Source organism: Danio rerio, chromosome 3 (genome assembly GCF_049306965.1).
Source record: "Danio rerio strain Tuebingen ecotype United States chromosome 3, GRCz12tu, whole genome shotgun sequence".
In the NCBI taxonomy this organism is placed as follows: Eukaryota; Metazoa; Chordata; class Actinopteri; order Cypriniformes; family Danionidae; genus Danio; species Danio rerio.
This window is the reverse complement of record NC_133178.1, coordinates 11,467,501-11,485,963: the sequence shown is the minus strand read 5'-3', so window position 1 is coordinate 11,485,963 and position 18,463 is coordinate 11,467,501. Positions and strand designations below refer to the sequence as shown.

At 37.0% G+C, this 18,463-nt stretch overlaps 2 protein-coding genes across 4 annotated transcripts in view; both read left to right on the top strand.

Annotated features, from left to right (window-relative positions):
* The window catches only part of LOC141381148 (uncharacterized), a 587,543-nt gene that overhangs the window by 291,790 nt on the left and 277,290 nt on the right, over positions 1-18,463 (top strand). The gene's annotated exons all lie outside the window — the stretch shown is intronic.
* Positions 7,941-18,463, top strand: part of pdgfab (platelet-derived growth factor alpha polypeptide b) — a 45,674-nt gene continuing 35,151 nt past the window's right edge. The window contains 2 exon segments of one of the 3 annotated variants that reach the window (NM_001076757.1): positions 7,941-8,497; positions 9,456-9,555. In NM_001076757.1, coding sequence (NP_001070225.1) covers positions 8,435-8,497; positions 9,456-9,555 — 163 coding nt within the window. In that variant the 5' untranslated portion in view covers positions 7,941-8,434. 3 annotated transcript variants of the gene reach the window in all.

Sequence of the window (18,463 nt, the reverse complement as noted above, 5' to 3'; positions counted from 1 at the left end):
AGATATTTAATTTATACTCTAATAAACACTCAAGGGAACCCCCCCCCCCCAACCTTAAAGATGAGCAAAAATCAAATAAAACGTGCAGAATTCAAACATCAGATTAATCAAAATGCCCAAACCCCTGATACAGACAGATTTCCCCCATTAATAGCTGAGTGGTGATAAAGCCGAGGCAATAACTCTGCATACATGCATTCCTCCAGTGTGATAATGTCTGAGAGCTGCGCACTGATTGGCCGAACGCTGCTCTACACACCAGAGAGAGGTCAGATTCCTCGCTGGAGGAGCGTAATATACCTTTGGACGAGAATCTTTTAATGAGCTCTGGATAAACTCTGTGTGTGTGTGTATGTGTGTGCGTGTGTGTGAGCTGGTGATTCAGAGAAACAGACAGAAAGAGAGCTGTTTCCTCCAGCCGTGACTCACTCGTATCAGACTCAGCGTGTGAGTTTGTCTGGAGATTAACTGCTGTTTTGTTTGCTGGTTGCGTGGTTTGACCATGCCAATAAAACACAGATCTAAAAATAGCATCCAGAGTGTTTAAATGAGAGGGAGGAGCTGCCCACCTTCCAGATCACAAGAGGAGAGAGTTACTGACAATTTGCATTCACCTGTCTGTCTGTCTATGTATCTATTTGTCTGTCTGTCTGTCTATCTGTATCTGTCTTTCTGACTGTATCTGTCTGTCTGTCGTCTGTATCTGTCTGTCTATGTATCTATCTGTCTGTCTGTGTATCTATCTATCTATCTATCTATCTATCTATCTATCTATCTGTCTGTCTGTCTGTCTGTCTGTCTGTCTGTCTGTCTGTCTGTCTGTCTGTCTGTCCGTCCGTCCGTCCGTCCGTCCGTCCGTCCGTCCGTCCGTCCGTCCGTCCGTCCGTCCGTCCGTCCGTCCGTCCGTCCGTCTGTCTGTCTGACTATGCATCTTTTTGTCTGACTGTCTGTCTATCTGTATTTGTCTTTCTGGCTGTATCTGTCTGTCGTCTGTATCTGTCTGTCTGTCTGTCTGTCTATGTATCTATTTGTCTCTCTGTATATCTATGTATCTGTCTGTCAGTCAGTCAGTCTGTCTGTCTGTCTGTCTGTCTATCTGTCTGTCTGTTTGTCTGTCTGTCTGTCTGTCCGTTCATCCCTCCATTCATCTTTTTGTTTTTCTGTCTGTCTGTCTGTCTGTCTGTCCATGTCCATCTATCCTCTTGTTCGTCCATCAGTCTGACCTTCCGTCTGTATGTTCGTTCATCTCCCTCCATCCATCCACCCATCCACCCATCCATCCATCCATCCATCCATCCATCCATCCACCCACCCACCCACCCACCCATCCATCCATCCATCCATCCATCCATCCATCCATCCACCCACCCACCCACCCACCCATCCATCCATCCATCCATCCATCCATCCATCCATCCATCCATCCATCCATCCATCCATCCATCCATCCATCCATCCATCGATCGATCTATCTATCTATCTATCTATCTATCTATCTATCTATCTATCTATCTATCTATCTATCTATCTATCTATCTATCTATCTATCTATCTATCTATCTATCTATCTATCTATCTATCTATCTATCTATCTATCTATCTGTCTGTCTGCCTGTCTGTCACACTCTCTCTCTGTCTGCCGATCCATCTTTATCTACCTGTCCATGCATTCATTGACCATTTATTTTCCTATGAACTTCTCATAGTATCCTGTTTTTCCACTTCTTTCTCCTTTTAATTTAACATCTCTTTTTTCCCCCTTCACATTTTAATATTCTGCTCCTTGGCTCTGTGACTGTCTGACCTTAAACACATTCACATTCTTTCTCTTTTTTTTTGTTAAGTTACAGTAGGCTTCTGTCATTCCTGCCTTACAGCACTGCGCTGATTCTCATCTGTATAGCCTCTGGAAACAAACAGTCATCCACTTCTGGAACATATTCCACAGCTTTATGACTGTATTTACTGCATGCCAGCTTCTGTGCGAGTCTTTATTGGGTATGATGTTCTTATAGGAACACACTGCTCAGCTGCCAGTGAAAGGGCTTTTTAACAGGGAATCCCTCTTAGGTGCCAGACCGCTCACTCGGTTTCTCTCTCTCACTTTCTTTATTTGACTATACTTGCTGTTATTGGTATAATAAAAGAGCTTATACGTTTATTAAAATGCCTTCATAAAACCTAAGGTGGCATCATGATAAATGACAGAAATTTGTTCCGCAATTTAGATTTTTTTTTGTTGCATTTAACACATTTCTAAACATAATAGGTTTAATAACTACTTTCTAATAACTGTTTTTTTTTATCTTAGGATCCAAATCCAAGTTTATTAGGAGAATGGTCAGGCAAGCATCGGTCAACACAAGGGCAACCAGATATATACAGGAAATCCACAGTCGTGGTCAGTAAACGGGAATAAACAATACAACAAAGCAAGAATCTAACACAGCAAGGCAAGGTAAACCTGTCGTAATGTCACATACAGTAAAACAAGACTCTGCCAGGATGTGTGTGTGCATGCTGTCTTTATACTCCAGGTAGTGAGTGAATGATGAGCTGTGTGTGCTAGCAATCAGCGGCAAACCGGAACAGGTGTGAGTGTATGGTGCATGACAGGATTTGTAGTCCATATGGTGACGATTTGTAGCCCTGAGTGAAAGTAAATAGCCGCGTCTGAAATCGCATACTTTCATATTATACAGTACGCTAAAAACAGTATGCAAGCCGAGTAGTAAGTCCGAATTCATAGAATTTGAAAAACAGTATGCGAAAAGTACCCGGATGACCTACTCCTTCCGGCGAGATTCTGAAGAGTGCATTGGATGGACACTACACTATCCCATGAAGCACCACAAGAGAATGTAGATGTAGTATCTGCGAGATCCATTCATACTACTCACATTTATACTGTATAGAATGTACTTTTCTAGTGGCCGTGTTGTACGTTTAAATTCAAATGCAGTACCTACTGAGTAGTGATCCCCAGCGATCTACAAGCCTGGATTGCTGGTGATTGTGACAAAAAGCTTGCCTTTCATTCAATAAGTTGTCCCCTTTTTAATCTTTACAAAGAAATCCTCAGTTGCTGTTCCTCTCCTTGCTTTTGTTCAGGTTTCATTTCCTCTGTTCATTCTTCCTCCTCCAGATCTTCTCAGTAGTTCTCAGGTCACCGTACGAGAACTTCTGCTCTTCTCTTTGAGAAAGTGTTGAGTAAGTCTCACAGCTGGATTTCTTTCTCATGTAATTTCCATCGAAAGCACAACAAATGCAAGAATAGAGGAAGACTTTCAACATTTGTTCATAAAAAAATATTTAATTTTAGACTATATGAAGTAGTCTAGTGACTTCTGGAGAAAAATACAATTTAATAATGTATCATAGGCGTTTTTTAATGTAAGCGTAGTGTAAGTGACGGGGAAGTTAAGTGGTAGTCCTAATTTTAGTTTTCTTGTTATTAGTAGAACATTCTCTTTTTGGTTATGTCAGAACTATATCTAAAAGGGAACAAGATGTAAAATAAGTCTCTGATGTCGCTAAAGTGTATATGTGAAGTTTCAGCTTCAAATACCACACAGATAATGTTTTATAACACATTGAAACATGTTGATCCTAATTTTGCCATTTTGGTGGCTGTCTCTTTAAATTCAAAAGAGATTGTGCTCTTTTCAAAAGAGGGCAGAGCTACAAATGCCCATGTGTCAGCATAGTGGCAGATTCAATAGCAAGACTTACGTCCTATGCTTATTAGTGAGAGATCATTACCAGTGAGCTGGGCTTTCCCCCTCTGATGACACGTACAAGGGGAGAACATCAATCTAAGTGTTTCTGCAGACTGTTTTTATCAAGTGTGATTATAAAAAACTAAATTAATACAGTTTTACCATTAGACGCTGGTTACAATCACAGTCTGTTGCCACACAACTGTGTTTGAACCTCTTATGAAAGTGATTTTTGGATAATAGGTTCCCTTTGTGTCATCATTTTGTCAGTATGATGACATATTTTCCAACGGAGTATTGAGTAGGGGCAGCATGGTGCGAATTACAGGGAGGTTTGGGGGGGATTGACCCCCCCTAATTAATGCTTGATTTCCCCTGAAGGACATGGATGGAGGGGTTAGCCCTTTAATAATAAATAGCTTTCTCTGATCTGTATTTGAAATATTAATAATTAATATTATAAATAAGTAATAATATAAAAATACATTTTTCCAGTGATGGGTTGCAGCTGGAAGGGCATCCGCTGCGTAAAACATATGCTGGATAAGTTGGCGGTTCATTCCGCTGTGGCGACACCAGATTATTAAAGGGAGTAAGCCGAAAAGAAAATGAATGAATGAATAAATATACATTTGACCCCCCCTATAACGGTTCATACAATTGTGAATGCATAATCAAACCAATCAACAGAAAAATACCATTCAACAGTCTGAAACTGGCAGTTCTAGAGCACCAAAAAACATCTTAAGTATTTACGAAACCGTTTCTTGTAAAATAGGTGTTTATGTCTGCATGTAGCCTAAAAAAAGAAAAATTAGACATAAATTGTATAGTAATTTGCATAATTTCAGAATAATAAATAGACATATGTACTCATATTAGACTCATATACATATTAGAAATTAGACATATTTTGTGTAGTAATTTCATATTCATATTCATGATTAGACATATTCATATTAGACACATATTCATATTAGAAATTAGACATCATTTGTATAGTAATTTGCATAATTTCATATTCATGATTAGGCATATATCCACATTAGACTCATATACATATTAGAAATTTGACATAATTTGTATAGTAATTTGCATAATTTCATATTTATATTCATGATTAGAAATATTCATATTAGACACATATTCATTTTAGAAATTAAACAATTTGTATAGTAATTTGCATAATTTCATATTTATATTCATGATTAGACATATATTCATGTTAGACACATATTTATATTAGAAATTAGACATAATTTGTATAGTAATTTGCATAATTTCATATTCATGATTAGACATATATTCATATTAGACACATATTCAAATTAGAAATTAGACATAAATTGTATAGTAATTTGCATAATTTCATGTTCATAATTAGACATATTCGTATTAGACACATATTCAAATTAGAAATTAGACATAAATTGTATAGTAATTTGCATAATTTTCATGTTCATAATTAGACATATTCGTATTAGACACATATTCAAATTAGAAATTAGACATAAATTGTATAGTAATTTACATAATTTTCATGTTCATAATTAGACATATTCGTATTAGACACATATTTATATTAGAAATTAGACATAATTTGTATAGTAATTTGCATAATTTCATATTCATGATTAGACATATATTCATATTAGACACATATTCAAATTAGAAATTAGACATAAATTGAATAGTAATTTGCATAATTTCATGTTCATAATTAGACATATTCGTATTAGACACATGTTTATATTAGAAATTAGACATAATTTGTATATTAATTTGCATAATTTAATAATAATATAAGACATATTCAAATTAGAAATTAAACATAAATTGTATAGTAATTTGCATAATTTCATATTCATATTCATAATTAAACTCTAATCTGTCTCTTTATTTCAACACAGCGGAATGAACCAATAACCCTTTGATTGCCAATGTATAATACACTCACTGGGGGGCGGGATTTATTTCTGAAGCGCTTTGAAAGTCATGATTAAGCATTTTTTGGCAAAGTCGTCAAACTGAGGTCATCAGAGAAGTACTTCCTTTCCAAAGTAGAAGCAAATGGTTTGATTTTGATTAAAGATTACCTGTACTGTTTTTAATTAGTGGATTAACTTGCGCAGATTATTTTTTCACTTTAAAACCCACATAGCAAAATGTCTCTGGCCTAGATCTGGCCCACACAATAAGCCTTTGCTTGGCTCATTTGCTGCAGTGAATTACAGTACATGATTGGGCCAAGTGGCTTTCAAACAAGGGTCAAACATGGACCATATCTGGGCCAAGTCTCAGCTAAGTTAATAGCACATAACTGGGCCTGAACTGGAATTTGACCACTGAATCCATCAAGCATTTCGCTTTATGGCTGTGCTTTTTCTCAAAGCAACCCAATTGGTTCAAATGTTTCCTAACCTAAAAAATTATTTAAATGAAGTTAACTTGTTAACAAAGGTTTGGCAGCAGAACCAAGCCTCTCTTGTCTCCTTAACCAATCTCCTACTGGACACTGTTCTTCTCGCTTCTCGAACCCTTCCTCCCTCACTCAATTTCCTCGCTTCCCATTAACAATCCTATAATCCTCTCTTCACTCCTAGGTTGAATCAGGGGTCCAATCACGCTACCAAAATATTACAGAGACAGTACCCCCACTCTGAGTCTCAGGGCATCATCTTAGGATGCCTGATCAACCTACAGTACCTTCCTGTTCACGGTTTATCCTGTACACCTGGCATGTCCAAACTGGGTCCTGGAGGGCCGGTGTCCTGCAAAGTGTAGTACCAACCCCAATCAGACACACCTGGGCTAGCTAATCAAGCTCTTACTAGGCTTTCTAGAAACATCTTGCAGGTGTGTTGAAGCAAGTTGAAGTTAAAATCTGGAGGAGACTGGCCCTCCAGGACCGAGTTCGGACACCCCTGCTGTACACTGTTCTCTTACCATCTCCTTCATCCCTACATTAAAGTCTAGCTCAAAAGGTCCATGCTGATGAAAAGAATTGTAAAAGAGGGTCAAGATAGTCCACACACACACTTACGTGGCCAACCTATAAATTTGTAACATCTGGGCCAAATACTATTGATATATATGCCAAGTCTTGTGTGCCACCTTACAGACATTGCTACCTCTGCCAAAACTGAACCATGTTTGGCCCACATGCTGAATGCCAGTGCCGGTGTTCTGACAACCTGTGCTACCTCCTCAGAATGTGCTACTGGTAGCTCAATCTGTCATAGTTCATCTAAAAAAAGGGTGTAAAAACAGGGTATAGCGCATTTTTTCAGCTTCAAATGTCAATCGGAATGAATGACCACTCTAATAAACAAATTAAATATAAAAATAATGAAACAAAAAATAAGGTTGTAGTTCACTTTGATAGACATTTGAAGCTGCTACGCCTTTTTCTAAATTGTCCAGTAGTTAATTTCGATAGACATTTGAAGATGACTATGTGCTACCCCTGTTTTTACATCTTTATTTAATGTGGTAGTTCATCCTGATAGACATTAAAAGCTGAACGGATGTGCTAACCCTGTTTTGGTAGATGAAACATGACAGATTGAGCTACCGGTAGCACATTCTGAGGAGGTAGCACAGATCGTCAGAACACTGGATGGACGAATGCCTGCTGTGCCAGCTTTATGCCAAATCTGGGCCAGAATTTTTGCTCTAGCTACCTGGGAAGGTGCGCTAGCAAAATAGATATTGCACATTTTGATTTCATGTGGACTTTAAATGCGCCCAATTAATTAAATTAATTCTTCATAATATATATACATGTACTATTTTTAACAAGTGTAACGTGTTTTAACAAATCAAAGAACAGTGCAATAAAATCAAATGTAAATCACTGCACTCTATTAGATAAGCTGCTGTAAATAAATTTCCTAACATGAGGTTTCTTCACATTTAGAGTGCAGAAATTGTTTGCTAGTCTACTTTTCCGTTGAAGACAGCGTAAAGAAAGCAATATGAAATAATTCGAGGCCATGTAGATTGGTGAAAGTTTGCATACTCTGGCATGATTACTAAGATGACCCGTTTCAGCTGTCACATTGTAAACTAGGCTCAGATGTAAGATCGGAGCGCCTCAATAAGGGGTTGAAGGGTTAAATCTGACATGCAGCTCCAGCCAACCGCCTCCTCGAGCGCTCATCGGTGATTACCGGAGCGCGAGGGGAGGCGCATATATTCCGCAGATCAGACGCGCATGAGACAGCATTCAGTGCACGAGCTCCTGACAACAAGACCAGCTCTGAGCTCTTCCCCTCCTTGCTTTATTCATGGATACTAACCTGCTAGGATTGTACTTTCACCGCATGACGAGCCACTTTTGGAAGAGCCGGTGCTGAGCTCCACATGAGGTGCATGGACTCACTTCTAAACTCTTCTGAAGTTTCCCAAAGAGTTTTATTCTTCATTAATTGGCATAGGCAATGCAAAAGGCTTTAACTATTCGGATTGTTGGACAGCCATGACGACCTTTTGCAACTTTTGAGATCTTTTTCTTCTTCTCCAGCATTTGGACCAACACCTGGAGCTCCAGCTCGGATTTTTTTTTTCCTCTTTAGACTTGAGCTGGTGCATCGGGTCATTTATAGAGAGATATCTTCAAGGTATGGTTCTGGACTCTCTGAGCTCAGGAGCGGATCCAAAGCTCCTACAGTCTTCATCTTTCTTGCTGGGTGGGAAATTGACATTGGAAGGAGATGAGAACCCTATTCTGCTGCTTTCTGCTCCTCACCTCGCACCTTCTGCTGGCAGCTGCTGAGGTAAAGAGCTCACAGAAATGAGAAAGAAGCACTTGTTACATCCAACATGTTCTGGATTGTCTTGTCACACCAAATCAGGTCGCCGAGTTTATATAATCAACCTCATATTTCATCATAAAGCTATAAATCGGTTCAGTTCCCTCAATGTGTACATTTATGAGGTGTATTCGCATTATGGTATATAATAAACGATCTTTGCATGCTATGATCCCAAGTGCATGTAAGATCCATAGTTTATGATATCAGTTCAGCTGTGTTTGCGTGTGAACATGTCATAAAAATATAGATATCTGAAATATTTTGCGACAGCATTTACATATTTATGCATTTATTAGGCTACCTGACGAAGTGGTCCGTTTCATTTTATATTTATTTATGCAGATAGATAGATAGATAGATAGATAGATAGATAGATAGATAGATAGATAGATAGATAGATTATGAAATGCCATTTTCCAAGCTTCACTCATGGTCACTTACTGGCCTCGTGTACAATATCTATTTCTACTAATGTCCCTGCTGTTTTTACTGTACAAAATCATGGGAAGGGGGTTGACTATTGAAGATCGCCCTCTTCTGTCAAAACTTCAAAATATCATAGAAACATACAAACAGAGGAGACTCTGATGTGATGTACTTGAGCTGTTTTCGTCAAATGGCACTGCGCATCATTTTAATGAGGAGTAGCCTAATTTAGATAAGTTATTTTGCTTATTGAAATCTGAGGAAAACCTTATTTTAGCTGCTTATGTACTTAAATATACTTAATATCGCATGATGTGTTGTATTATTGTTGAAATGCATGCATACATGTGATAAATAAACAGTTATTCCGGATGATTTATCAACTTTAAGGAGTGTACTTCTTGTAACTGATGCGCGTTTGTCAATATATCATGTATAAATAACTTTATTTGTCGTCCAAAATTCAAAAAGATTTATTTTTGTGCGTCTCCAGAAGGAGTTTCCCATCCCTCAGGAGTTCATCGACAGACTGTCCCACAGCGAAATCAACAGCATCAGCGACCTCCAGCGGCTACTGGAGGTAAATTCCCCAGGTAAATTCTCCTCATTGTCCTCTTGACGCCTCTTTTGGACTTTGTTCGCCGTCTAATCTCGTGTGTATGCGCTGTACAAGCTATTTACAGGTTTTGATGTAGTTGATGTGGCTTCACAAAGCGCTGAAGCTGTATTTTTACGAGTGGCACGGAACAATTTAAAGGTATCAGACTGGCCTATGGGCGGAGAGTCATAAATACTGTAGTCCTTTATTACGGATAGCTTCTGTTTTTAGAGCGACACTTGGATCTTACAGAGTCCAGGCTTACGTCACGGAGAAGGGAGGCCAGGTTTCCTATACTTAAGCTGTCCGCAAAGTGGTTTCATTTGCCCACTATAATTTCATTTACAGGCAGATTACCGGTAATTACACAAAGAAAGAAGCTCAAGACAGTGTAATTTGGGGTATGAGTGTAACCAGTCTGGTTTCTGTGGTGAGACCGAAGGTGTGATAGGTGTGCGAGGGGGACATTTAATGGTCATTCATTTTCTTTTCGGCTTAGTCCCTTTAGTAATCAGTGGTCGCCGCAGCAGAATGAATCGCCAACTTATCCAGCATATGTTTTACGCAGCAGATGCCCTTCCAGCCGCAAACCCAACACTGGGAAACACCCATACACACTATTTCACACACACACATACACACTACGGCCAATTTAGCTTATTCAATTCACCTATAGGGCATGTCCTTGGACTGTGGGGGAAACTCAACAAACTCAACACAGAAATGCCAACTGACTCAGCCAGGGCTCGAACCAACAACCTTCTTGCTGTGAGGGGATTGTGCTAACCACTGAGCCCTTCATGTAATGTTGTGAAACATATTTTCAGTTCATCTTCATTTCTATAGCGCACTTTACAATGTATTGTGGCTAAGGGATAGTTCACTCAAAAATCCCAAACATTTATGAGTTGCTTTCTTCTGATAAACACAACAGAAAATACTTTAAAGATATTTGGAAACCTATAACCGTCCATAGTACTGTGGAAGTCAACACAGGTTTCAGTTCAGTTTCCTTTATTTTTGTCATTCAAAGCATTGCAATAAATTATAATGCTGAACACAATTATGTTAATCGTAATTAATTAATCGGATTAGACCATTAGCATCTCGCTCAAAAATGTACATTTATTTTGGATGAAATTTTGTTGGTTTTCTGATTTAACTTTGACTTTTCTATATTTGTTTGATTTACATTGCTTTAAGACTGACGCAACATGAAAAGTTGCTATTTTCTAGGCCGATGTGTCTAGGAACTATACTCCTAGGCCTCCTAGTGAAAAAATTAGCATTTCTTGATGCTATTTATCAACTGGAGAAGTATGATGATAATATTTGCTATTTTTGTTTGCCCTAATCATCTGCAGTATCTTGTCTTAAAGGGATAGTTCACCCAAAAATAAATAATTACTGACTATTTACTTTCTCCCAAGAAATTACGTTACATTGGACCCAACAATAACAACAAACACTGTAAAAACCCAACAAACCTGATAAACAAGCTTTTTGTAATTTTAAAAATATATAAAAATATAGTTTTATTTATATATATATATATATATATATATATATATATATATATATATATATATATATATATATATATATATATATATATATATATATATATATATATATATATATATATAAATGTAACCCAATTCAAAGGGCTGGTCCACTATAATATCATATTTTAAACTTTAGTTAATGTGTAATGTAGCTGTGTGAACATAAACAACATCTCTGAATGTAATACGTTTAAAGTTCAATGCAAAAGGAGACATTGGCTTTTACAGAGTTAGCTTAGCAAAGCCTACAGCAAACGAAGTTTGGGGACTACTAAAAAATAGGTCCAGGTTAATGATGTCATAAATTCTTCAGGTTATGTACATACACCCTGTGCAGCAAAGGGGCGTGGCCATAGGCACTGTAATGTTATAACAGAGACACTTCCTGGTGATGTGGAGCTGATCTGGGAATCACAGCACATTATGTTAGCTGACCAATCAGAGCCTTTTTCAGGTGGGTCTTCAGAGGAACTAAGTAATATGACAGTTGTTTTCATGTTAGCAGAGTAGCTGTATTTAATCAATGTAAGATATCTGACAAAAAAACAACATGATTTTCTACAAATGAAGCATGGGCACACATGGCTTTGCACCCCATAAACACAACCAAGCCTTAAAAATACACTCTGGACCACCCCTTTAAAAAAAAGGGAATACTTAAATAACTATTACACAGTTTGTTATAATAGTTATGTTGACAATTTGTGCTAGTTTAACTGTTTATACATTTATTATTACATACAAGCTATCAATTGTATTTAAAATATGGTCTTATTCAAAAGTCTTATGATGACAGGATTACACAACTGCACTGATTTGCTCCTCAGGCTTCGGTACCGCCTGCCTGATGGCATGAGCTTGAGGAGACTATGGCCAGGGTGGGTTTATCCCTTAAAATGCTATTTGCCTTAGACAAACACAGTTGTTTGCAACATTCTTCAAAGTATCTTCTTTTGTGTTCATCAGAAGAAAGCAACTTATAAATGTTTGAAATTATTAGCCGCCTGAGTTTAACTATTTTTAATCTTATTTATCCAATCTCTGGCTCCAGCGGGAGCGCTTTTATCTTAGCTTAGCATAGATCATTGAATCGGATTAGACCATTAGCATCTCGTTAATTTCGATAATTTTCTAATTTAAAGTTTGACTGTTCTATATATATATATATATATATATATATATATATATATATATATATATATATATATATATATATATATATATAGAATTTTTTATTATTTACATCATATTTCAAGACAGACGCAAAATGAAAATTAGCTTTTTTTTTGTCCTAGACAAGCACGGTTATTTGCAGCATTCTTCAAAATATCTTATTTTGTGTTTATCAAAAGAAAGAAACTCATAAATGTTTGAAATTAGTAACATTTTGAGAATAATGGAACTCATAAAGGTTTAGAAACCACCTGAGTGTAAGTAAATAGTGAGTAAATCTTCATTTTTGATTGAAATTTCCTTTAACATTAATAAATAAAAGAAAGGAAAAGGCATAACAAATCTTCAAAACACACTGAGGACCGCTCTGCTGCATTAAAATTGAGTTTATTGCTCTTAAATATTTTTGATATCTTCAGCATTTCATGATGTGTTTACAAAAAGGCCAACATTTTGAGAAATTTTATGGAAAAGGAGCATGCAGGGCTCAAAACTGCGAGCATTTTGGGTCAAATATGCACCTAAAATGTAATAATGTGCATATATAAGTGCTTATATAGTGTGATCTATTTTATATATGGTTTATACTGGGTTGAAATAATCTATTCTGCTACTTGTTTTCCTCCTTCTGTGTCTTCTTCGCCGTCTTTCAGTTTGGATAATATTACTGTGATCTCTAACATGAGCCGCCTCTGGGTTCACTGGAGCTGCATTGCACAGGCCCTCATAATACATCAAAACGCATTGGCTGCTTTGAAGTTTGATAGAAAATATAAGCTTTTAATGTTTTTTTTATTTATTTAAAGTAGTGACTTACATGATGCGTGTGTTAGTCTCAGCACACCTGTCAGGACATGCGTGGGTCATATTTCATTCTGTAATGATAAAAATATGATAAATGTTTGCTTTCTTTGATTATCGGTGTATGCATGTTATATTTATTAGTTATTGTTTACAAATATAATGTATGGCTGCTGATTGAGTCTGATTTGCAGCTATTTTCAGATAAACACAGAGATAAAAGAGGTTTTGATATGGTTTCTTTTATTTATGGGGTGGAATAGAACTGTAATATTTTTGTAATTATATAAATGTTTAATTTAAAAGTTTTAAATACACTATATCTATATAATAAATAGATTTAACCTTAATATATTTGTGATATTAGAAATATTGTATCTTTATTGTATTATAGTAATTGTTTATATTTGTAATTATAGTATGTATGCACATACGATATGTACACAATTAATAGTAAGTTGCAGATATACAGTGGTAATCTATTTTTTTGCTGGCCTCTTCATAAATCAGGCAGTCTGACAGACACCCAAAGACTAAAAGACGCCAGTGATGGTGTATTTTCAGATCTTTGTGTGCAGTAGGCAACAACACTTCAAAGTCCGAGCGTTCAAAGCCGTCACATGCCAAGGATAAACAATTAAATATGCTGTTTTCATGTTATTAATTTTGCAGCACTACTCAGAGTTAGGATCAAAAATCATTATTAAGTGTGAGACTTACCAGTTCTACCAATTCTGTAAAATTTAACCACACAACGTATTTTAATGGCTGTTTTATCACAATTATTTGTTTGTTCTTCAATGAAATGTATAGAAGTTATACATATTTGAATAAATAATGACTTTGCATAAGTATAGGATAATGTACATCCAGCCGGTTGTTCTCACAGAATAAAGCCATCAAAACTAAACAATTAGACACAAAACATTTATCTGAGCTGTAATACTTTACCTGTTAATTAAATGTAAAGTTGACAGAAAGTAAGGTCGTTCTTAAAGAAACACTAATTTTTTTTTTTTTTGGAAATAGGCTCATTTTACAACTGTCCTAGATTTAACAGTTGTGTTTTACCATTTTTAATTTTCTGGGTCTGGCGGGAGCACTTTTAGCTTAGCTTAGCATAGATCATTGAATCGGATTAGACTATTAGCATCTCGCTCAAACATGAAATTTTATTTCAATGAAATTGTGGTCATTTTCCAATTTAAAGTTTGAGTTTTCTATATATTTTTTTTGATTTACCAACACAACATGAAAATTTGCGGTTTTCTAGGCCGTATTGTCCAGTGTATACAATTATATAATTCTAATGCAAAAAAATGAGCAATTCTTGAAGTTATCAATCAACTGTTGAACTATGATGATAACAATTAGCTATTATTTTACCCTAATCATGTGCAGTGTCTTGTCTTAAAGAGATAGTTCCCCCAAAAATGAAAGATTTCGACCCTCAAGTTCCTTTAAGAATTGCTTTCTTCTATTAAACACAAAAGAAGATATTTTGAAGAATGCTGAAAACCTGTAATCATTGACTTCCATCATACAAAAAAGGAAGTCAATGCTTCCAGTTTTCCAACATTCTTCAAAGTATCTTTTTTTGTGTTGAACAGAATTAAAAGTTTAAAAAGTAATTATGAGTAAACAATGAAACAATTTTCATTTTTAGGTGAACTACCCCTTTCTTTTGATTAACCTGATGATTGCTTCTTATAGTTCTGAGTTTTTCCCCTGTTTGCATTGCAAATTTATTTCTTTATTTTAAAATTTTTTTGCTTTGCGTTGCGATTAGTGTACGTTTAAAAGCAGTAGTGGACTGCAATGCCTCCAATCAGAGCTATAACCTCGTCAAACATCCACACTTGGAGCGAATGAAGGGAGGAGGAAGGCTCAGAAAGGAATCTCTCCTGCTAATTAGTGATATTTTGAAGAAAGCTGAAAACCTGTAACCATTGACTTCCATAGAACTAAAAAAAGGCTAAATAATATAGAAGTCAATGGTAACAGGTTTCCAACATTCTTCAAAATAACTTCTTTTGTGTTCAACAGAATTAAAAGTATTAAAAAAAAAGTATGAATATGTTTTATTTTGGGGTGAACTATACCTTTATTTTGATTAACCTGATTATTACCTGGATTGTTCCTCTATTTGCGTTACCATTTTTTGCATTTAGTTTCTTTGTCTAATTTTGGAAGCAGTGGTGGACTCTAATGCCTCCAATCAGAGCTCTAACCTCATCAAACATCCACATGAGGACCAAATAATGGGAGGAGGAAGGCTCAGATAGAAATCTCCCCTGCTAATGGAGGGATAATTAGAGATATTTTGAAGAAAGCTGAAAACCGGTAACCATTGACGTCCATGGTACAAAAAAAACAAACAAACAATATAGAAGTCAATGGTTACAGGTTTCCAACATTCAACAAAATTGAAAGTAAACTGAAATTTGGGTGAACTATCCCTTTAACTTGATTATTACTACCTGGATTATTCTCTTATTTGCGTTGTGTAATTTTGGAAGCAGTAGTGAGACTGTAATGCCTCAGATCAGAGCTCTGACCTTGTCAGACGTCCACACTAGGAGCGATGATGAGTGGAGGAAGGCTCAGATAGGAATCTCTCCTGCTAATGGAGGGATAATTAGAGGTCATGAAAGCAGTGACAGTGATTCAGGGAGGAAACGCTGTCTCTCTTTCCCTGAGGTCACGGCACGCGACCTCTCCGCTCACCTGGAACAGCCTGCACTTGTTCCTGCGCCTCCCAGCAGCCTTTTAACTTCTCCACATCCATCTGTCCACATCCAGGAGAAAACAGCGCAGACGGAGAGATGAAAGGACAGCTGTCAATCCGTGAAGAGCGGCTAATCTTGCCCTTTGTAAAACTCCTTCAGAGAAAGCCAGTGCCGGTGGACTAAGTGTTTTTACGCCACTTAAAGGCACAATATGTCAGATTTGTTTACACTAAAATATCCAAAAACTACTAGAAGAGGGTATTTTGCTGATGGTATTTGCTTTACTTGGAGTATCCCGAACATTTTGAAGAATGTTCAAATCTAAAAAAAAGCAGTTTTAGTTAGTGAGGCGAATATTTTGGTGTGTGTTTTTGCTAATCCCTGCTGAAAAATCCAGCTTAGGATGGTTGGCTGGTTTTAGCTGGCCGACCAGCCTGGTTTTAGAGGGGTTTTGGCCACTGGTTTCCAGCCATTTCCAGCCTGGTCTTAGCTGGTCAGGCTGGAAAGTGACCAGATAAAACCATCTAAACCCAGCTTGACCATCCTGGTTTAAGCGGGACATAGCTGGTTTTGGCTGGCTAGGCTGGTCAAGCTGGTTTTAGCTGGTCATTTCCCAGCCTGTCCAGCTAAACCAGGCTGTTAATGGCTGGAAACCAGCCTGGAAGTGACCAAAACCTCTCTAGACCCCAGGCTGGTCGACCAGCTAGAACCAGCCGGCCATCTTAGGCTGGTTTAATCTGGATTTTTCAACAGGGGTAACGTCACGCAACCTTGATTTCTAGTTTTGGTAAAAAAAAAACAAAAAAAAAAACAGGAAAATAACAAAGTTGCGTTAATATGTTGTGTGTTTTGTTAGACTGCACAGAGCAGCGTTAAAAAAGAAGCCTAAAACGTATTAAGTCTGATAAAATAGTGCTCATTTTTCTCCACGTGATTACAAGCTGAAGAACTGGAAGTTGTGGACTGTGGCATAATAAAAGCTCTGCTGTTTTTGTGCCACGTCAAGCTCCAGCATTCTCGTTTCACTTTGAGAGCTTTACTCTGCTTCATACTAGATCAGGCGTGTCTGAACTCGAACCTGGAGGGCCGGTGTCCTGCTGAATTTAGCTTCAACTTGCTTCAACACACCTGCCAGGAAGATTCTAGTATATCTACTGTAGTATGAGCTTGATTAGCTGCTTCAGGTGTGTTTGATTAGAGCTGGAGCTAAACTGTCCAGGACCGAGTTTGGACACTTCTGAACTAGACCATTAGCATCTCGCTCAAAAATGACCGGAAAATATTTAGTAATTTTCCTATTTATAGTTTGACCCTTCTGTTTTTACATCATGGTTTTAAGACTGATGCGAAGTTAAAAGTTTAACAGTAAGAAGGTTGCTGGTTTGAGTCTCGGCTAGACCAGTTGGCGTTTCTGTGTGGAGTTTGCATGCGCTACAGGTGAATTGTTTGGCCGTAGTTTATGAGTGTGAATGCAAGAGAGTATGGGTGTTCCAGTATTGAGTTGCCGCTGGAAGGGCATTATGTGCTGGAATAGTTGGCGGTTCATTCCACTGTGGTGACCCCTGATAAATAAGGCACTAAGGAAAATGAATGAATGAAAAAATTAGCAATTCTTAATGTAATCAATCAACTGTTGAACTATAATCAGCATTTTTGTTTGTTTACCCTGATCATCTACAATATCTTGTCTTAAAGGGATAGTTCGCTCAAATATGACAAATTACTCACTATTTACTTTCCTTGGAGTGTTTCCAAAGTTTTCGTTTATTACCATGATAATACTTTAGCTCATTCATCAACATGAGTTCTGGAGGAGTAGCATAGAATGAAATAAAGACTCCTATGATTCCACACTCAAAATACACCTTTGTTTGTTGTGATTATGCGCCCTCTAGTGGCGAAAATTCCATTCTGTGACTAAAGCGCAGTTTGCCCCTTTTTTTTTTTGGCTAGTAATGACCTGAAATGAACTTTTCAGCCAGTACAGTGTCAAGTCTATAGCTTAGACGCATTCTCAAAAGTATTATTGCTGAAATGTTTTATAATTTAAGTGTAAATTGGTGCGGGCTGCTGTTCATTACATATGTGTTTACATACAGTATTATTATATCACGTTATAATACAGTACAGTTATATCCATATCTGCCAACACTCTTGTTTTTTCCGGGAGTCTCCCCTATTTTAGACCCATCTCCCAGAAATGATTTATATTCATTTACTTGTTTGGAAGTTGTCACGTTGCGTCTTTAAATATTAAATAGTGCATTTGGTAAATGCTAGAAATAATCACAACAAGCTGACATATATGAAACACACACACACACAAACACACACATACACGCGCGCACACACACAGATAGTTAAGAGATGGTTTTGATGGCAGTTAAAGATCTGTGCTGGTAATGCAAAGATTATAAGTTGAGAACCACCAATTTTGTCAGTTGCTGTAAGAATGCTTTCATCAGCATCATGATGTATAATAGTGTCTCGCTGCAGGTCGATTACCCCTGTAATTACTGCACTGTAAGATAATTTAGGTGAAAATTATGCTCCATGAAAATGTGCCAGTTTTACAGTGTTGGAGAGCTGAGGAGATAATAATGCACTCAAAATGATCATTCTGTCATCATTTCAA